The sequence below is a fragment of the Monodon monoceros genome, unplaced genomic scaffold, assembly GCF_005190385.1.
Source record: "Monodon monoceros isolate NGI ecotype Baffin Bay Population unplaced genomic scaffold, NGI_Narwhal_1 Super_Scaffold_19, whole genome shotgun sequence".
NCBI classification, from domain to species: domain Eukaryota; kingdom Metazoa; phylum Chordata; class Mammalia; order Artiodactyla; family Monodontidae; genus Monodon; species Monodon monoceros.
The window spans coordinates 19488284-19510758 of NW_021703775.1; the positions used below are offsets into that span (position 1 = coordinate 19488284).

The window sequence follows — 22475 nt, forward strand, 5'->3', positions numbered from 1 at the left end:
TTTGTGGTTAATAAGTCAAACCACATGAATGTTGAATAACAAGACAAATTTCAACTCTAACTGCTCTTTCACAAAGCAGGAGCTAAGTTTTGCTTTACCTTGTTGAGGGATGTTTACTGCTGTGGGATTCTTAAACAGATCTGGGGTGTTCCAAAGACCTGTCTAGTTCTACCTTCAGTAGGAACATACTTCATATATATTTTTAAGTGAAATACTAGTTAATTTGATGCTGGAAAAGGAGTCATACTAGAGTTGACCTCCATAGAAGAATGGGCCCATATGAGCAGGGTCTTTATCGGGTAGAATTGATCTTACTGGTGGCAACCTCAGAAAATATAACTGCCAGTGCAGCCTTTGGAGAAAACTTGTCCAGGATCATTTTCACTAACTATTAAGTGGCCTTTCACCTCAGGAAGTCTGCAATGGTGGCCAAACAAGAAGTCCACGACAGAAATCCAAAAGGATGTCCAGGAGTGAGGGTTTCATAATAACAAAACGACAAAAGTTCCATGTTCCACCAGATGCACCAACCCCTAGCAGTCTTTACTGTTTCCGGGAACAAATACAAATCTAGGAGAACCCAAGACTGTGTCAGCAAAGGCGAAGCCAGAGTCTTTCCCAGTGAAGGAGGATGGGCTAGCATCCATATTATTTCTTATGGCAAGGAAGAATTATCCTCATCTTTGCTAAATCTTAGCCAAGTTCCTTCTACCTAAGCCCCTAACTCAGCCAAACACTGGAGAAGCAGCAACATTTTTTCTGTCAGGAACTGATGAGAAGGAATGTGGATTTCTTCCTTCAACTTTTAAAAAAAAAATTTAGTGGAGTATAGTTGATTTACAATGTTGTGTTAGTTTCAGGTGTACAGCAACGTAAATCAGTTATACATATACATATATCCATTGTTTTTTAGATTATTTTCCCATATAAGCCATTATAGAGTACTGAGTAGCATTCCCTGTGCTATACAGTAGGTCCTTATTAGTTAACGATTTTATACATTAGTAGTGTGTATATGTCAAGCCCAATCTTCCAATTTATCCCTCCCCCTGAATATCATTTCCATTCTGACCATTTCAGAACCCAAAGTCCCCTTACATTTTTTAAACTAGCCTCATGTTCAAGAAAAACTAGACGAGTGTCATTCAAAGGACAGATACTTTGCCTTAATGATGCTCGGGCCAACCTAAGTCCCACAGATACATTTCTACAAAATTATAGAAGTGATAACTTCGGGGTTGGAAGAAACTTTGAAGGTCAACCTCACTTTTGAATCTCTAGCTACAGTATCGCTGCTAAGTGGTCAGTCACATGTTCTAGCGCAAGGCACAATCACAAGTCTTTGAGGCAGCTCAATTTGAGGTGTTTCAGATATAGAATTGGCTGGCAAGCTCTGGCTACTCAAAAGCTTTTGCCTTATACTGAGCCTGAATATTTCTTTGTTGTCTATATATACTTTTGGACTCATGTATATAAGCCTCTTTCTTTTGCATAAAAATTCTTCAAATATTTGAAGACAGCTATCCTCTTCCCACTGTCTTTCCTAATCAAAGTATCCTCCAGTCTCATTGTTTTGAGTCTCCACCATCTGATTACTTTTTGAAGATTACTGCCATAAGTTTTCCTCTGGAATCAGTATACTAGCCACTTTTGGATTCAATGATTTCATTAGTTCCTAATCCACTAAAATGCCTGGAAACCTTCTAAGAAAGACATTAAAAATGCTTTAAAGGTTTTGCTGGAACCCCAATACTCAGCATATTTCCCTGTCAAAGGAAGAAACGAAGCTACCCTTAAATGATCTGTATTTAGCCAATCCCTCTAGGGTTGTAGTAATCAGAGACTTTTCATCTTAAAAATAGTCATCCTTTTAATAATGTGTTCTACAATTTTTTTTCTATTATTATTATGAAAGAGATACTACACACTCCAAGGTCAGGGATTCAGTAACTACTGCCATGTTTTTTCAGCACTGGTGGGACTGTATCATCTGATAATGTATCAAGGGAAAAAGTGCATTTCCCAATGAGATTCCAAATCACACTAAGCAGGGTTGACCCTATCAAGTAAGCCTGCAAATACATGAAGCTGCTTCACAGTGCCCATCTCTATCAACTATGTCACCTATGCTAAATGAAACTGGCCTCAGGCTGATTGGAAATTGGGCAGATTCATCAGTTTTCCTGTGGGAGGTAATAATCCCTTTCTTGAATAATAATGTATCAAATGTTATCTGAATCAGATTCATTTTAATCAACACAATACTTTATTTGCATCATGTCATGAATAACCACTATGTTCAAAATGTAGCTATTTGAAATCAGAGATAATGAATAGAATAGTATATTATTTCTGGACATTAAAAGGTATCATTTCCTTGAAGTTACACACAGTGGCTCTTCTATTCAACTTTGTATTCCTCCTGGTATCTAGAAGAGTGATCTGTTCATAACAGGTACCAAATAAATATTTAAACACTGGTGACTAACAAAAATAACACTTTGATTTAATTCAACAAACTGTCTGGCAATTAAAACCATAGCTGTCATAGGACAGAGGACTATCTGAAGGGGTGTATCCTGAGACCTTTGTGAAATCCCACACGTACAATCTTTCTCTAACGCAATTTTAGACATACGATTGAAGTATATATCTGAGAAAGTTAAATGACCCCTTCAGATTCAATAAACCCAAGACAAACATAAGTATATTCTTTGAAGGCCACTTTTTGTAAAACAATGAAATAATGTTTTTCATTGTGCTGAGAATGACCAGCTGAGTGGCAGATACTGGGTAGCTTGCCATCCTGCCCAGGAGGTCAGTCATTGGCCAAGAGACCTGCAAATGGACACTGGGACATGAGATCCAAACCCAGGACACACTGGGACCACAACGTGCTTCACACCATGAACTTCTGGCAGCATTTTTTTTTTTTTTTTTTTTTTTTGCGGTACGCTGGCCTCTCACTGTTGTGGCCTCTCCCGTTGCGGAGCACAGGCTCCGGACGCGCAGGCTCAGCGGCCATGGCTCACGGGCCCAGCAGCTCCGCGGCATGTGGGATCCTCCCGGACCGGGGCACGAACCCGCGTCCCCTACATCGGCAGGCGGACTCTCAACCACTGCGCCACCAGGGAAGCCCTGGCAGCTTTAAATGTTACATCAAAGACACTAATGGTCTACTGTGTGAATGTAAAAAGGAGTAAATAAAGACCAATATTTACCTAGTAACATCACAGGAGCAAAACCAATAAGTGGTCAACTTTAAAACACTGTGAAATGCACTTTTTTGGGGGGCGGGGGTGTAAATAATATTGTCAGTGAATTTGATCATCCCCAATTTAGAAACAGGTTAACCCAATGAATAATTAATAAGTATGTCTCATGAGAACATAAAAGCAATATTTTTGTTTCCTTCCCCCATCCTCTCCTCCAAAACAAACACACACAAAATAGTCATGAAGTTCCTTCTAATCCTTCTTTCTGAATCTGTTTTATTTTTCTCTTTTTCATTCCCACTGTCTTCTCCCCAATTCGGACTCTATCATTTCTGTCTGGACTTTCTTAAGAATCCACTAACACGTCCCCATGCCTCCAACTCCAGTGTACACTCTCAGAAGCCACCCTGCACTGGAGGAGGGTGGCAGCTCACAAACATTGCGTGGCTTACCTGATAGCACTCCCACAGTAAAATCAAACCAAACCAAACCCAAACAAGCAAACCTTCAGTAAACAATTCCCTACCAAAATAAAGGATGCACATCTTAATCTGGAATTCTAGCCCTCTGTAACCTAATCTCAACCTTTCTGTGCAAAACCTTCTTTTTTCTATTTAACGCTATTTTCTCTAATCAAGCTGGACTACTAGTCATACTTAAAGTGTACCATACACATTTGTATAATGCATTTTACATAATATCATTCTTCACACCTGGAGTAGCCCCTCTATCTTTGACTTCTCTTCTTCCTACACACCTTCAAGTTCAAGTGTTACCTCTGCCATGAATAATTCAGCTCTTCCACCCAACTGTCTCTCTTTAAACCTGATTCATAACTATCTATTTATATCTTGCAATCCATTTTTTATTATTATTTGGAAGGGACTAAATAGCCTTACAACACTAAAGACTCTCCAGGGACTTCCCTGGTGGCGCAGTGGTTAAGAATCTGCCTGCCAATGTAGGGGACACGGGTTTGAGCCCTGGTCCAGGAAAATCCCACATGCCGTGGAGCAACTAAGCCCGTGTGCCACAACTACTGAGCCTGCGCTCTTGAGCCCGCGAGCCACAACTACTGAAGCCCACGTGCCTAAAGTCCGTGCTCCGCAACAAGAGAAGCCACCGCAATGAGAAGCCCGCGCACCGCAACGAATAGTGGCCCCCGCTCACCGCAACTAGAGAAAGCCCACACGCAGTAACAACACAGCCAAAAATAAATAATAAATAAATAAATTCGTTCAATCTAAATTTTCTCTTTAAAGAAATAAAATTGCCCTCATTCTTGCCAGGAGGCAGCTCTACAGCAAATATTTCCGGTTACTGTAATAACTTTCTATAAATTTACAATATTATCCTTACATTTATTATTATTTCCTTTTCGTGTTAAAAAAATGAATAGATTGATTTACCCAGCAAGTGAGTAAGCATTAATTCTGCTAAACTGAATTGGTATAATTCAATTTATCATTACAGTGTAAGAATTAGCCTCCAATTCATCTGTAGCTATTATGAAAGAAAATGACACACTATAATGAAAATAAATAAAATGTTTTATGGAGATATTTTAGAATATTTTAACTTATTTCTGCTGCAGATATTATGTTTATGCTATTCTAAAAACTGAAAATCACGACAATCTCTAAAGAACATGATGAGTGCCAAGAGCTTTGGTATCATACTTTGTAATCCGTGTACTGTTCTTGGCTTAAAGGGCATGGCATAGAGTCTGTGCTGAGTCATGAGGGAAGCTCCATGGAGTGGCAGATCGCACCAGGAGCTGCTGAGAAACTCAGGGCCAAGAGAGAGAGGTGGCCCAACCCAGTCTCACTTATTTGGGTAAACTTTATACTTAACAGCCGGAATGTGATGAAGAGCTCTGAATTTGTATTCATCTGGATATTTCACTTCATGCCTGCCAAGGTGCTGAGAGCTGGGCTTCTCTATTTATCATAATTTTCAGATCTATACGTATAATCACAGATTGGCCAGATACCTAAATAAGTCATGCTTTACAATTAACTTTCCTGTCAATTATCTGGTTACTTCAGACAAAAGTCTCATTATTTTTCAAAATCTGTCTTACCAATGAGATCTGTTGTTTTTCCAAATTAAATTTTATATGAAAACCAAATATTGAATTCTAGGGCTTCTCAGGAAGAAGTAAGTATGGGACCAGGTAGAGTGGAGGTAACCAAGTCACACTCATTCTTAGCACATCCGCTCCTGGGGTCCCTGAACCATCTAGGGCTCCAGGAAATGCAGTCTCAAAACTAAGAAAACAACTAAGTAGTTTTTGTTTTTTCTTACTCTTTAAAGGTATAGACACATGTCAAACTACATATGGTTTGCTAGTCAATAATCTTTGGTTTAGTGAGAATCATGTGATGGGTGTATTTATTTTGCAGGGAAAATTTAATCAGGTGTCATGCTAATAATCACGATATATTAGGGATATACCACAAGAACTCCAATGTCTGTCTGGAATGTTAAATACCCCACGTTTCTTTCTCTTACCATGGTCTTTAACAGCTGGATGTGGATTTTATACAACAATATGAGTTGATAAAAATATCGGTGTGGCTGTTTATAAACTGAATCATTAAGCCATATGTGTAATAGAAGCTCTAAGGATATGAAAACGTATGTGCCAGAGTCACGTATAAAATAGTATCAAAGGGGGAAAAAGCTAATAATACAAAAGACAAACTTAAATGACTTAAGTAACTTTTAGAAAGCAAAGGGACTTATGAAAATACTCCATTTACAAAGACGCTTCAGTGAATAAAGTTGGTGACTCAATATTTTGAAAGAATCAATTAAAATTAATCAATTCTAAGAAAATGACTGAGATACTAACATTGGTCTTAATGCTCCCTTAACACGATGCTGTGGATCATATTATGGTATCATTTGTGCAACTGCTATCAGTAGATAAGAAGAATGTATCATCAAGCAGACATAAAAACAATGAAAGTTTCTGAACGATTCTTCACCATCATGTGATAAATGCTCTGCTTCTATAATTACCCTATATAAACTCCAAAGATAGGTGTTCACAACCACATTTTCTTCAAGGTCTAAATTGGAACCAATATCTATAATGTTTTTGTTAGGAATAGTTTGACACTGAAATATAGCAGAGTGTCTGGATGAAATAGATTCCCCATCTAAGCCTTATTCCAAACATTATGTCTCATCTCTACTTTTATCCAAACTCTCAGCTCACTTTGAAAATGTGCTTTGACCATCTTAGCTCCATTCATCTCCTTGGTCAAGTTAGTGTGCAAAACAACATGGACTCTGGACATAAGTATGGAAGGAACATGTAATCTTCCTTAAAATAAAAGTAAGGTATGGCTGAGATGGCAGATGTAATACACACATTTATCACTGCTCTTTTCTGAAAACCCATCACAATGACCACAGAGCAATTTTCTTTCAAAGGTCTCAATCCAAAGGGCAAAGAAAATAGGAGAAAATGGCCGCAGCAATATTCCGAGAGGCAAGTGCGCTAACTCATTTAGCAGGTCTGAGAAAGCTGACTTCCAAGCCAGCAATGGGGGAAAGCTCAGAACAGCCCAATTCAGGCTGCAAAACCCTCAAAGATGACAGATATTTGAGGCTTCAGCTTCTTTTGGAGGAAAGGAGGGAAAATGGTGAGGTTAAAAGCAAGACGATTGCTTGAAACTCCACTTAAAAAGCAGTTAGACCCTTAGAGCCTCTCTCCTAATCCAAGCTGCAGGCAACCAGAAGTTTATTTTCAGAAAAAGGTAAAAGGTGGGTCTTAGGACAGACATGGTTAATCAAGAACAGAACCACCACATCGGTGGGCAGTTATGGGCAAATGCACATGCTAATGCTGGCTCGTCTGGTTATTGCCTCTGCTGTTGTCTCCTACAAGGTACACAATCTCTACCTAGAGACTGAAGCCAGGAGAAGCTACACTGTTGAAAAAAAATCAGATTCAATTGTCTGCTCCCTTAACACCTTCCTCCTGCCAACAAAGGCTCCTTTTTGCCCCTTCAGAAGGAATTCCGGTGGCTGTCCCACAAGGCTGCTCTTGTCTGCTTTTTACCTGGGGTTCTGACAGGGTTCTGGTATGTTCTATAGATGCTTGGAAAAGGAAGATTTGTTTGCAGTCTACTGTCCAACTAACACTGAGAAATCAAAAAGAATGTTAGGGGAAAGATGAGTCATGCATGGTACAGGGCTTTAAATGGAGAAAAGGAGAATATCAAAAATCCAATACAAAACATGAAGTAATGAAAAGGATCAAAGAATGGCCATAAAGAAACCAGAAGACCTGAATTCCAATTTCAGTTCTATCTACATTACCTTGAAAGTGTTCTTAACCATTTGATTTTTTGCAGATATCTTGCTGCTCATTTTCATTTAAATGGCCTGAAATCAGAAAACAAGGGCTTTAAGAAAATGGATGGGGATCCTTTGACAATTCTAAAAAAAAAAAAAAAAAGCAAGGAAAGGTTTTATAGACTTTACAAATGGTAGAAGAAAACCTGAAAGAGTAGGGACAGAGAGCAAACAGAAAAGATAACGAGCATAAAATTAGGCCAATGATGAGAAAAGATGCAATATATAAGACAGGATGAAGTTTGGAGAATTGTTATTATTTTTAAATGTCTCACAGATACAGAGAAAAAAACACCTTTCCCAAAAGATTTGTGTGTCTGTTTTGCAGGGATCAAAAGTGTGAAATCTGCCACCAGATTGCAGGACACTTAAGTGATTCCTCCTAACCCCCAAGTATGCACATTGAATTAAAAAAAAGGCCAATATCGTCTTCTTCTTCTTTGTATTGAGATGAAATTCACATAACATACCAATGTTGTTCTTGAGGCACATTAGGGGGAAAAGGGAAAGGAAATACAAATGTCTGCATATGTGTGCACTGGTTCCAAGGCGGGGGTGGAGGAAGAGGATTTGGGGGGTGAAGATTAATAATGATAAATAACAGTTTGAAAACATTATTGAGAAAACCAAGGAAGAGGAAAATATGGTACCTCTCCCTGAATGTGATGATACTGACTAAGCTGGGTGATTCTGCCATGCTGGGCTAATCCAAGGCTGGTAACAATGGCTGGAGGAATGAGAATCCCTTGGGAGACTTGCTAAAATACAGAATCTCAAGCTCCATCCCTGGAGATTCTGCTGTTTTAGAACTGGTAGGGCCCTGGAACATGCGTTTTTCAAAATCTCCCTGTGTCGTTCTGATATGTAGACAGATCTAAGAATCCATAGGACAGGCAGGTAAAATGTGGCTTTCTCGTGGAAACAGTACCCTAGAATAGTCCCCAAAAGGACCCAGAGCAAAAGCCCAATTCAACGTGTGAACAGGCAAAGGCAAAGCTTGGGGTTAATGCTGTAAATCTGTTAGCTGCAACCCAACCTATAGAATTACTAGAAACTGAAGTCAGCAATGAAGCCGTTGTTAACAAAGAGGATTTTGAGTAATCTGTGAAACTGCATATTTTAGTTCTGGCACTTACTGAGAGCAGAGTACTTCCAAGGATGATAAATTATCTTTTTACAGATGGGGGAGTAATGTATTGGAAGAGGTGTGTTTGAGGGAGGTGCGCTTTGGGGAAAAAAAAAAAAAAAGCTACCCTTCAATTAATAGCTCACGGGTGACAGCCTGGCTCAGCTTTGCCTATTTCTAAGAAATTCAAAGAAGATTAGCCACACAGCTTCACAAGTCTCCTCTGAAATCCTGAATGTCCAGGCTGAGTAATATACAGCTCAATAAGATTTCCCAGGAGATATTTCACTTGCTGCTTTCTTACAAAAGTATTTATCCTCATTCACAAAAAGAAAACCCATTTTAAACCCATTCTGTATTAAATTGACTCTTGAACTTATGACATCAAGGGTTCCCTAACTTGCCTGTTCATAGAAATCACTTGGGGTACTTGCTAAATGTAGATATTATCAACCCACTCTGCAGAAAACTGTGATTCTGTAGTCCGGGCTGGGCCTCTGGAAAGAGAGTGTCTAGTTTTCAACAGGTGAATTATGATGCTTTTCTTCTGTTGATTTATCTCTTAGGTACATATACAAGCTCTTTGTGTCTTCTGGGCAGGGATGAGTTAAGTAATTTCCGAAGTTCCTAGTCCAGCCTGCAGAATTCTGCAGACCTAAAAATGGCCCAGCTCCTCCCAGACCTTACCATACATCCCCTAGAACTTAAGCCCAGACAGGTCACCCTGGAGGACACACTTAAAATGGAAGAATTAAGAGTGAGCTGTGGGCTTCCCTGGTGGCGCAGTGGTTGAGAGTCTGCCTGCCGACACAGGGTACGTGGGTTCGTGCTCCGGTCCGGGAAGATCCCACATGCCGCGGAGCAGCTGGGCCCGTGAGCCATGGCCGCTGAGCCTGCGCGTCCGGAGCCTGTACTCCGCAACGGGAGAGGCCACAACAGTGAGAGGCCCGCGTAAAGAGTGAGCTGCTTGGTGGAGCTCTTGGAACTGAAAAGCAAGCGGCACGCTTCATATCACTTTTTTCTCTACTGATAGTCACAGGATCATTTTAGGCCTTTCTAGAAAGGATTGATGGGGGCCTTAACTATAGCTTTAACTGTAGGGAGATGTCTGGGCACCTCAAAGTGAGTCATGAAGAAGCCAAGAATAGTTAACTTTAGTTAATTTACTTATAGGTTTATCTAGGTAGATAAAGCCGAAAAAACACTTGAATCATTATGTTCCAAAACATGGGATTCAAAAGACTCAAAATCTATGCGTTATATGTTGCTAATGCCTCTGCTGCTTTTCCTTCTCTGTCCCACCCCCCTTCTCCTTCTTCTCCTTCTTCTTCTGATGATAATCATGATTGTGATTATAATTATCAAAAGAAGATGATGAGAGAGAAGTCATTTATTTATTCTGAAAATATGTATTTACTATTCCAGGCTAGATCCTGAGGATTGTGAACAAGACAAGATCCCTCTCATGGGTGCTTAAATTCCAGTGGAGCAGACAATAACAGCACAAAGAGCTGCAGTAATTTCAGAGGTTGGCAGATGCTATAACAGAAATTAATATACTGAGATGACTAAGAACAACATAATCAAACTAAAATTTGAAAGAAAGGCCATCCATATAAAGTTGAAGGAAGAACATTCCAGAGAGATGGTAAGTACAAAGTTGCCAAAGCAGCAAAGATCCCGGTGGGTCTGAAGCACAGGGACGTGTCACCACCAGTGAGACAGTTCTTACAGTGTAACAATTTCCTAAATGAATCAAGAGAAATTTTCAGGATGGTCTCACGGCAGCATTAGGCCCAAGCAAGGAGGCCCTTGGGAGCTTATCTTTGGAAGCCTTCCCACATCCTTTGGAAACACAAAGGAAAGGTATATCCAGGTTCATGGGCTTGGTGGTGGTGTACAGCCTGCTGCTCTCTCTGACAGTTTTGCGAGGTCTTCCTTGAAATACCCAAAAGTCTCTCCCAAGAAGATCAGTTGATGGATTGTGCTGTCCAGCTTGTCTTAACTGGAACGGCCAAATCTGATGACCCAGCAGTCAACTCTGTCAGCCATCTCTACTCACTGATGGAGTCAGAGACAGCCCCTTCCTGTCTCATAATGTTACTTGCTGTTCCTCACTGTATTGATCGACCTTGTAAGATTCAGAACCAACTTTCAAGGACTCAGTGAAGGGGTATGTTTGATAAGGAAAGAAGCTAGCTAGAGTTCTAAGTATGGGACTTAATTCTGCTGTTAAAGTGGATTTTGTTTTCATCTCCCGTTTCAGTTTAGATTTTCTATTCTTTCTGTCACCAAAAAGAGTTCCGTACAGAAATCCACTGTAGATAAGGTGATTAATATCTACCCAAGGTGTTGCTGCAAGAGATAACCAGCTCTTGCTCCAGAAGTTACCAGAAGCACCACTCCGGACACTCTCAATGACCGTGTCTCTTTCTTCATTATCCCAGGCTGGTGGCAACAAGGAACCTGCTGTCCAGGCCCTTCAAATAAGCCTGTGTGCCTCCACCACACAACCTCCAATCCTGCCTTCCAAGGCTGCTCAGTCCATTCTCTTGTTTCACGATCACATTTGCAATGCTCTCTTTAATTTCTTTAAAGATAATTTATAAACTGTGTCTAATAATTGCAGATCTTCAGCCCTTGTAGTTCTGGTCTACAACTGGTTGTTTGTGCCAACTGTCAATCATAGTGGCCTGTTTCATTTTGTTTTTAGTGATTCTAGAATGCTAATTTCTGTTCCTTGTAACTTTATCTGTGGAAATTCTTTGAGCCCTGTGTTTAAAGTGTATTCCTCTAGAGAGGATTGGTCTTTGCTTCTGCCAGGTACCTAGCAACCCACCACCTAGAATGACTTAAAATGAAATTTTGAGTAAACTTTAGGTCACCCTCAAATATAGATTCTGAGCCCAAAACTGAGTGATTTCGAGATCGTGGTTAGAAATTCTTGGTGGCAGAGGAGAGATTCTTTTCTCCTGCTTTTTAGAAGCCAAGACAGCATGTATTTCCATTGCTTCTCTCTGCGTGGAAGTTTTATTTTCTTAGCTCATGCCCTCGTAGTGACACCATCTGAGAATCCAGGCTTTACACTGAGGTCCCTAATCTGCCTGTCCATCCAGCTGGGTCTCAGACTTTGCCTCCTGTTCTTTACATATTGTACCATTTAAAAACAAAGTCTAGGCCAGGAGGAATCTGCAGACCTATCTCTAGTCTATTGTTTTCTTGTCATTTCTTACCTCTGAGTAACTCCCTTACATTCTTGTGAGTTCATCCATGCACTGAAAAGAATTTAAAGAAATTCTACCAGGCACAAAGGTGGTATTGAGAAGAAAAGGGAGGGAGGGAAGAAGAAAGAGAGGGAAGGAGGGAAGAGAGAGAGAGAGAGAGAGAGAGAAGAGACTGATTGCTCAGAACTGCTCTTCCTCCATAAAGAAGTCACCAGTGAGCTCCTGGAGTTACGATTTCCATTGCTCAGACTTAATTCATTATAGAACTAGACTGGGAGCCCCATTTTGACGGTAAGACTACCTGTCTGTAAGGCTACCTGTCTGCTAAACTATCCACAGTGGGGAACAAAGGAGGGCTTCACGTAGGAAGTACTTTTCCTGGCCAAGGAGATAGTGTGTGAGACCGCACTGCGAATTGACCTTGATGATCCAAGTAAAACAAGTCTGGTTAGACTCATCTGTCCTGGGATCCTGTGAGTCATTTAACTGTATGTCATGAGCTGATGGTAAGTAATAGCAAACATGTGTATGGCATGCTGTACTTTTCAAAGGGCCTAAATCCCCACTGGAATAAATTCCCACACCTGGGGTCCTTTGAGACCAAAGAGACCTGCCATGTCCCCACAAGGAATGGATGTTACCTACACCTGTGCTCCATAGCTACTGTGGGACTGTGCCCAGATCACTCTAGTGTCAGCTAACCACCTGCCAGTCTGCATCTCCTCCCGAAGCCTCTCAAACATTCTCATGCTCTGTAGGATGCTTGGTTCTGGCACAAGATCTCTTACACTCTCACTTGCATTATTTCCTTCCAAGGAACATGTCCCACCAGCATGGCTGGACGCTCTCCCACCACCTGTGCCTGAGTGACTTCCGCCTGCATGCCCCCCACGACACACCCTTGGCTTTTTGAGATCCTACTACAGCAAAGGAATACAATATTAATATAAGAAGACGGAAGGAAAGGAAAAGATTAAAAATTTGGAAGATCCTGTACTAGTCTCAGGGTACCTCTAGGAGTCACACTGAAAACTGCCTGGAAACAGAGGCAAATAGGATTGCAAATGCCTTAATTCAAGGATGGAGGCCTCACGCACTACCCAGATGACTTCCCACCCCAACCATATTCCACTGGAAGAGTAGATTCAAAGGATAGTTTTAGACCTCAGAGAACAGGCTGGTAAACTAATTGTGCTCTTTCAATACCTGAGCCAGAACCTGCAACTCAAAAGGAATTTTAAAACTGTCTCTTCATGGATGCAAACGTTTTACATGAAAAGCATAATTGCACAGATGAATTTCAACTTCAAAATTAATAGAGATGTGAGCACTGAACATATTTGAAGGCAGAGAGTAGAAAGGGGGAAAAGAAAAGTTTCAAATAAGGAAAAGGCAAGGAAAACCTCACCATAGGTACCAAATTTGGGATATTAGAACTCTTGCCCTTGAATGAAGCAACCAATCCCATTAAGATACCCCTTAAAATGGAGGGTTGTTATGGGGTGGGGGGAGGGTATAGGCAACATTAGGTCATAAACAGCCCACAAGCATTTTTAAACATTACTTTCTACTCTATTTTAAGCCAAACCTTTTAGTAGAGAAACTCAGAATTGGCCAAAGTGGCTTTTGTGAGTTTCATCCCCTCTTTTACATGATTACAGAAGGGAGAGAAATGAGAAGGCCTAGATAATACTGAAAACAAATGTTATGTTTAATCAACAATTACCCTTATTCTTATGTGATAACAACTACTCCATCTTTCTCCTGCCTTCCCATTTGGAGAAATCCAACATTATAACAATTTCTATGACAAAGTTATCTTTCTGATGACACTCCCTTCAGAAGCTTTCAATGCCTTCTCTGGGATCTGGGTCAAATCTAACCATTGAACTTGTCCTCTAGATGTTCTGAGCCCCTCTTGGCAGTACTACACATAGCCAACTTACAGAAATTCTGATAAATGAAAATCAAATTTATGCAGAAAATTGATAAAGTACAGAAAAATATACTTAAGACAATTTTAAATAGAACCTCAGAGGCATTTAAATTTTCTTTACCTACAAAACGTTCCTTGCACAAAATTTTCAGGGAGCCCCTTAAGCACAGAAACTGGGAAGCCGTGTTCTCCCCACCTTCTCACTCTGTTCCTCAGTCTTGCTTGGGATCTCAAACACTCTTCTCTACTGCCAGCCCCAGAAGTCTTGCCTACTTATCTTTTCCAATACGCTATATAAAAATACTCTCAAAATGTATTGCTTCTAAATGAATTATTGCATATTTATATAATAAAATGTTATTCAGCTAGTCAACATAAGGTTTGAGAATGTTTATTAATATGGTAACATATTCACAATATATCAAGTAAAGAAAATAGATTACAAGTCATCATTTACAATGAGTCCATTTTTTACAACTCCAGGCATAACATATGTGTGTCTCTGTGTGTGTATAAATATATCACTCATAGAAGTTTACAAACATTGGAAAGACATGTACAAAATTATCAAAGATGATTATCTTTAGGGAGTGAGATTGTGAATAAACTTTTTCTTCTATCTTTGTTTTTCACCCTTTACAATGAACATATATTTCTTTTGCACCATTAAAAAACAAACAAACAAACAAAAAAACAGTGTGAAGCCCACTCTTTTCAGAGCTCCCCAGGCCCTGGATATCACTCTACATGTTCCTCATGTACTGTTGCATGCGGGAGCCTTGGTGGGGTATGGGCCCCAAACCAGGCTGGAAATGACCCTTTGAGATCTCATTTCAGACCTTAACCCCTCACAAATAGGTTCCATCAGGAACACCCTTTACATTAAATTCCACCTTAAAGCAAAGGCTATGACAATGACCCTTCAGGCACTTGTAATATGTACATATGTTCCCACATCAAATTGTCCCCATGTGCTTTTAATGCATGCATTACATTAGTGGTTTACACACTGTCCCCAGGGATTCACTTAGATGCTTCAAGAGGCTTGAAAAAAAGTTAGATTCAAATATTTTGTAAAAATATATAATTTTAATTATTCATAAAAGTAAAATTAAAAAATAACCTGCCACACTTTAACACAGATGAGACCAGAAAATCATTCCTTTATGCCACCTGAGTCTCTGCCATCATTGTGCATACAATCTCTAACTGTGCAACTGTTTAAGAAAACTGTAGCTGTGCATTACTCTTTAAAGAACAATCTAGAGCAACACAGAGTGTTTTTGTCTATGAAACTGAACCAGGCAGTTCAGCACCAAAACGTACAAGGTCCAGGCCTATCTGCTCATCACATTTCCTCACCAAAGCCTAACAGTGAATTGTGTACAAGGTAGTAATGGTTTAACACATCTCCATATTGTTCAGCATTTCATTTTAGTACTTAGAATAAGCATTATATCTTCTTAGTCTTTTATATTTATAAGAATGTGAACCATACTTGGGTATTTTTGAAACAAAATTTTTCTACTGAACTTCCTTTTCAAATGTAATCTGTCTAGCAGAGTATACAGGCATTGCAAAGTGAGCTGTTTACCAAGTGTTACTACATCTGAGTAAATCAGAATTTTCTGTGCAACCAAAACGAAATGAAGATATCAAAACTGAAGATACCATATTAGGGCGGCTGATACAGCTGCAGCTGCCATTCACACTGCCCAATGTCCATTCCATGTTCATAAATAGTTAGAATTTGAGCACTTTACACTACAGCTACCTCTTGGCACAAGCCACCATCCTTTCATGAATTATTCCAGGGGCTCCTCCTCTGTCCTCCTGTTTTGTTTTGTTTTTACCTTTTGAACTCCTATGACCTGTCCTCAATACCTAAATTATGGCATTTTCTGCCCAACACTCTCCAATGGCCTCCCATTTCATTAAAGTAAAAGTGTAATTCTGAATAATGGTGCACAAGGCCCTACATAGTCTGACACCTTGTCTCCTTGCAGACCCCATCACCTGCTACCTTCCACTCACTTGGAACAGTCCGTGAGCCTCCCCAAGAAGGTTCCTCAAGACCTCAGGCACCTTCTCACGCAAGGTCAATGAGCACTAGGCCTTGCCTCTCATTCCACCTCAAATGCTCTCTGCTCCCTCATCTCTGAAAGATCTTTAACCAAGTGTCATCTTCTCAGTGAACCTTTTCCAGGTCATCCTTACAACTACACTCCATGCTGCTGTCTCACAGGTTTTATATTTCCCTGTTTCACTTATCACCATCTGAGATAACTCTTACTCAAATTATTGATTGATTAATTGTCTCCCCAACCTAGAGTGTAAACTCCATGAGAGCAGAGAAGTTTGTCTATTTTTTTTCCCTTCTATATCCCCAGAATCCTAGAACAGTGTCAGGCACAAAGTAGGCAGGCACACAATACATATCCATTAAATAAATACAATATTCTAACTTCAAATCCATCACAAAATGTTTATCAATAAAATACCATGTTTACTTGTTTCCTGTCATGAAGCCACTTTTAAGATTTTTTTTTGATGAAAAAGTAGTTTTACTGCCAATGAAAGAAAGCTGTATAAAATTATAAGTTCCAGATACACGTTTATGTCTTCATTATAATTTGGATCTATTTATAGTACTCAGCATAATACTGCAAAAACCACTCTGATGGCACTAATCCAAAGGTCACACATCCTTTTAAAAAAGAGTCTCTCTCTACCCATTAGTCTTCACATATGTACAATAATGATGTTTGATTTAAAGGAGGATTATTTTTAAGAACCTTCTCTGGATTACATCATTAACTTGATAAAAAATAATTAAGGCCATCGAAGGCTTTCCCCAAACCATTCCAACCATCTTTTCTAATACTGTCACATTCTGGGATCATAAATTTTGTCACATGCATCTGTTCACTCAGCCCTTTTTCCTCAAACCACAGTCTCTTTTACATGCATGATTTTGTTAAATCTTCAAATCACACACACATTCATTAATTTGAATATACCCTTGTGGAAATATCCAACAAACGACTGACACCCTATTGAGCTCAGTGTATCCATGTGGCTAAAACATGGCTCATACCCCATGCAGACAACTTTCTCCTAATCATTTAGTTTACAGCTCTTTTCCCCAATGTCCATCTTCCTCCATTTCATACCACTTGGCATGGATGTGTATGATTTTAGAACAGCTTCACCTACAAGTGAGCATGAAAAGTTGAATCTTCATCAGGAACTGATCAGGTGATTTTTAGAATCCAGAAATGTCAGTTTTGTCTATGGCCATACCACTCTGAAGGCACCCAATCTCATCAGAAGTGTCAGTTATGCCAATTTCAAAATCTTTTCTTCTCAATCTAATTATTTCTTTATCCTAATGATATTGCCTAGCATATTAATAGGAAAATCTGCAGAGTGATAACTTGATAAAACCTTCATGTCCAGAGCTTAGAAAATTGAAAATGAAATATCTTATAACAGCCTAGTCACAACTGACTAATTTTTTGGTTGCTGTTAACTACAACAGACATTTTAGTAAGGCACAGATGCTATATCAAAATAAATATAAATTGATATTGTGGCAGTAGGAATGAGTGCACTAGACAGGGATTATGGAGCCGGTCTAGCTGCATCCAATTCTACCTTGAAATCACCAAAGAAGTGTGAAGTTCAAGTAAATTTTATACACTTTATAAAAAAGTCAGTAGGAGGTGTTTTATTTCAGCCTTTGATCCTGGTGGTTCAAAATGAACAGAATTTTCACACTTTAAAATTTAAGCACTATACCCACCTACGTATTATCTGTAACTGTGTCAAAGTAGAAGCCTAATTTTCAATAAAAATACAAAACATTCCTGCATCACAAGGTTGTGAACAGAAAAACAAGCACCTGGAGTCAATAAAACACAAAAATCCATCAGCTCTGCTGATCTGTATGAGTTTATACTGAAAGAAAAACTTCTACTTGACCGGATTCTAGACAACGAACTGAAAATTACATGTCACATCTCGATCAATTCTTCTTTAATCACATTCTGTGATTAAAAGAACACAGGAACATCCTTCTTTTTCTGATTTATTTATATTGAGATCTTAACCATCACTCTGATCTCCGCAGTTTCTACTTCCTTCTTTGGCAGTAATTCTTCATTGCTAGAAATACCAGCATGCCTTCATATAAAATCAAATTCCACATATAAATCATTAGCCTGTTGCCATTCTGTTAAAAACAAACAAACAGAATCCCAGATTTTATAAGCCCTCTTTTTTTGTTAAATCCATTATTCAAAAAGATTGACACAGGATGGAAGGCACTGGCGGTCGACATTTCTAGCCGTACCCTGCGTAGCACCCGTAGACCAAAATCACAGAAAGTGTTGGCCATCCAGATCCTATAGAGGAGTCCTCATAAGCAGATGAATACCATGTGAGACAACCACACCTTATTCTTTGTGTGCTGAAAATGGGCAAATCTTGCAAAAGCAAAGAATCTGAAGGTGTATGGGAAGGAAACAGATTTGGGCTTTGAGGAGGGCATTCTACATCTTTCTGTTTCCTAGATCAAAGTTCTCTGGAGGGTGTGGCAGTAGGAGCTCTGTGCCTGGCACTGCTGACTCCTGGCTTGACCTGAGGACCTACGTGTCAGTTAGGGATGGGAGTGGTAAGAAGAACCAGGCTGGAGGGAAGGACATGGGTTGGCTGCTTTGTCTCAGCTTTGCCTCAGGGTGTTCCAGCAGGACCCAGGGTGGGCTTCAAAGGCTGGGAGCCGATTTTCAGAGTCCCCATTCCCTACCTGACAACTACATAGGGCATTCCTTCAACATGTAATGTCAAGACCTCATTACATTTTCCCACTTTATGCTGAATTCTCTCAAACCCAGGAGTCCAGGACAGGAGGAACTCAGATCATTCATGGGTGCAAGCCCTGGGCATCAACAACATCACCTCTGCTGAATGAATAGAGCAAATCAATACAACCATAATTCAGTGCCTTTCAAAACAAAGAATATGGCTTCATCTCCTTCATCTAGTTTTCAGGTACACAAGAAGTATCACATTTTACACCTGTAGGAGAGAACAGCTGGTGTCTGTGCTGCCATATCACTAGATGTTACTAACAGCCATTTGAAAACTTGGAGACATTCCCTAATTTCTAAATGCACAGTGAATCAATAAAGTTTTCCCAAGTTCTACTGCAGTTAGAAGTTTCCACCTTAACCAACTCTGTCCAAACTTTTGAAAATCTATTATAATTCCTAATGCCTCTTCGGGATGAAGATTAGCCATCTACAGCCATCCTTAGCTTTGAAATTGCTCTGTGTAGAGGCCTTCAGTGTGACCTCAGTTATTTCCATCCACCGTCTACCTTTGCCGACTGAAATCTTACCTAAATAAAGGGCAGCCACTAAAACGACCCAGAAATCACTCAAGTAAAAAGCCAAAGTTTTCCTATGAAACCTCTTCCACCAATCTCTTCCCTGCTACCAATGCATTCCGACACGCAATCAAGACAGGACTCTCCCAAAGCGGCTCTTGGGTTTCACCTGACCGACTCTCTTAGGGGATCACCTGTCCTCTTTCCAAACTGTGCCTACTTTCCTCGGAGCCACCAGATTGCGCACCGGAATCCCCCGAGGGCGGCGCGGGCCTGAGAGCCCGGGACTTACATTGTTCATGTACTCGCTGAGCAGGTCCTGGAGCGCCTGGCGCACGGCGTTGCACTCGGCCACGATCCGCTCGCGCCGGTCGTCGCGGGTGCACGAGGAGTCGGCCATGAGAGCCGCGCCACTGATGATGCTTTCCAGGCGCTCCTCTAGGGACGGCCGGAACCGGGCCTCGCTGAACGTCATGGGGTCCAGGATGATCTTGTTCTGAAAGGAGGACAGTGCAAAAACAATCAGCAGAGAAGAGGTGGCTGCCTTGGCACCCTGTTTTCTAAACCAGAAATTTCTGAGGCCAGGACAAGGCTCTGCGTGGAGAAGAAACTGGCTACTTGGATAAATTCTCAAGTGGCCTTGACAAAGTCTCAACTTTCTGTAAGATACTTTGTCCTGAATCTAATCTTCAGGGAGAAAACACCATGCTTTGTTTCAAAACCGTGTTCTTGGCAAAGGCTATCTCAATGGAAGGGTTTTCGAACGAGATCGTGGCACTGGCTTGACATTTTTTTAAATTTGTAGCCTTTGAGGAAAGCACATTTCAGTGTAGCACTTTGTGGGGCTATGGAAAGATTTTACAGCCCCAGACTAGACCATAATACGTAACCAACAATAGGACTGGTACACACATAGCATGCATCCCCTTCAAGAGAAGCAGAGAGTCCCATGGCAGGATGCCTTCTGAAACTTGAGTAAATAGCATCCCAAAGGCATATACAGTACAGGTTACTTCCCACTAGGAGCTAATATATTTTGTATAAAAACTAGCATTCTAGAAAAGGACTCATAATGTGTGTGCATGTATGTGTGTGTGATCTGTCACAATTAACTGACAGTATCCTGATAAAGGTGCTAACATGTTCCAAAAGAGCTTAGATAAGGAGAAAACAGAGACGTTTCCTAAAGGGAAGGTGTCACAGAGCGTTTATGCTTAGTTTTGCCCCTGCTAAGCCTGAGGATCCTGGAAACATGTAGGTAGTAATGTCCAGAGGTGTACAGAAATATGCATCCAGAATTCAACAGATATATCAGCCTGTATGAGGATCTGAGAATCATCAGGGCTATGTGGACACAAGGTAGTGAATGGTATACTAGCAAAGTGAACAGAACAAGAACAAGCCTAAGAAGGCCCAGTTAATCCCAATTTCCAAAGGTTTACAGAAAGGTAAGAATCAAAAGGAAGATCGAAAACATAGAGCAGAACCTGGAGAATAGTATTTCCAGCAAGTCAAGGGAGTGGAGAGACTGATGAAGTGTATGGTAACTAACTGCAGGAAATAGAGAAGCAACGCCAACTTTGCCCAATTGCTGGTTTCCATTAGGGACCCCTTTTCTGCTCCAAACAAGGAAGATCATTCCAACAACGTTAATCACAGTGGAATGACCTGCTGCACTAATGGTTCGCTCATCTTCACTGGAGGTGCACACTCAGAGGTCCAAGAACCAGCATGGTAGTGATGGAGTAAATGGTCTTCTGACCCTTGGACCCTTTGATGGTATTGCCATTCCATTGCTCTTTTCTTTGATGTTCATCATATATATATATGTGTGTATGTGTGTGTGTGTGCGCACACACACACATATACATTTAGAAAGCATAATTTACCATATCTACAAATATAATAAGGAAACCAAATGATAGTAGGTAGTCACGCCATTGCCCACCTGCCATCTGCTGAGTACCTACTATGTGCCTACTAGAGTGCTTAGTGCTAAAAAGAGGGTGAAGAGCATAAAAGACACTTGTGTGATTTTTTTTTCCCAATAGGATATAAAATAGCTGCTTAATTATTACAAAATAGGTCGGAGCATGCTCTCTGGGAATAGCTTGCCGTAACTCTCCAAAATATCCTAAGGTATTTGTTGAAAGCTGTGCTCAAAGTATCAGTGGCTTTATTCCTGTCTTACCCCTAGGTGCTTTGTGACTGCCTGGAGGGGTGGGATAGGGAGGGTGGGAGGGAGGGAGACGCAAGAGGGAAGAGATATGGGAACATATATATATATGTATAACTGATTCACTTTGTTATTAAAAAAAAAGAAAAAAAGGATCAGTGGCTCTGATTCTCTGCTTGTTGTTAAAATGCAAATCTCCACAGCAGGGAGATCTCTTCAGCACAAAATGATGATGTCCTAAGGAATGCGTGACTTCGAAAGAAAAAAGCACCCACTAAACACAGACCACGTCTGAGGTCCACTGGAATGGTGGATTTCCTAGGAAATTACTCATTGGTCGAAGCTCTCTCTTCAGTTTAGAGGGCAAATGCGTGAGGTCCTTCCTATGAGCTATTCTGTGGCAGGTTTTGTCATAAAGACTACCTTCACATTTGCACTTTCTTAGATCTTACGAAAAGGATAATTTTTATTTAACTCGGAATAGCATTACTCAAATCCTGTCCCTTGTGCCTAAGTAAACTTCCAAACAGTATCAAAAAATCACATGGAGTCCTCAGTACAGTGGATGGCTTTGCAGGGTATATCTTACAAGTGAGATTCCCAAAGGAAAGCTGAGAGGGGGCCACAGGTGCCCTGCCCCACCTGCCATCTGTACTAGAGTTCTGTCTGCAAGGACTCTTCCCAGTGGAGTCCGTTTGAATTATCTCTCTCTCTTTCTTGCTCTCTTTCTATCTACTGCTTTTCAGATGATGCATTTATAATATATATATATATATATATATATATTTTTACCATGTAACATGCATTAAATACTGATACTCTAATTAAAGAAATACCTGATCAAAGTATAATTAGACTACTTTCCTTTATAAGGATTGCTGATTTTCAAAGCACTCTTTTATAGGAACCCATATTAACAAAAAACAATGAAAGGTGTTTGTTCTGCTTTGAGGTTTCCGGAGACTCTTCAAGGTTATATATCGGCTCTCAGATGGATTTTTATTATACTTTTGGACTAAAAAATATAAAGAAATGCCA

General features: G+C 40.3%; 1 protein-coding gene across 4 annotated transcripts in view; it reads right to left on the bottom strand.

The window, feature by feature from the left end:
• Nucleotides 1–22475, bottom strand: part of CTNNA2 (catenin alpha 2) — a 1229110-nt gene that overhangs the window by 742271 nt on the left and 464364 nt on the right. For all 4 annotated transcript variants that reach the window (XM_029231357.1, XM_029231356.1, XM_029231354.1 and 1 more), the window contains one exon: nt 19554–19757. In XM_029231357.1, coding sequence (XP_029087190.1) covers nt 19554–19757 — 204 coding nt within the window. The remainder of the gene's footprint in view (nt 1–19553; nt 19758–22475) is intronic.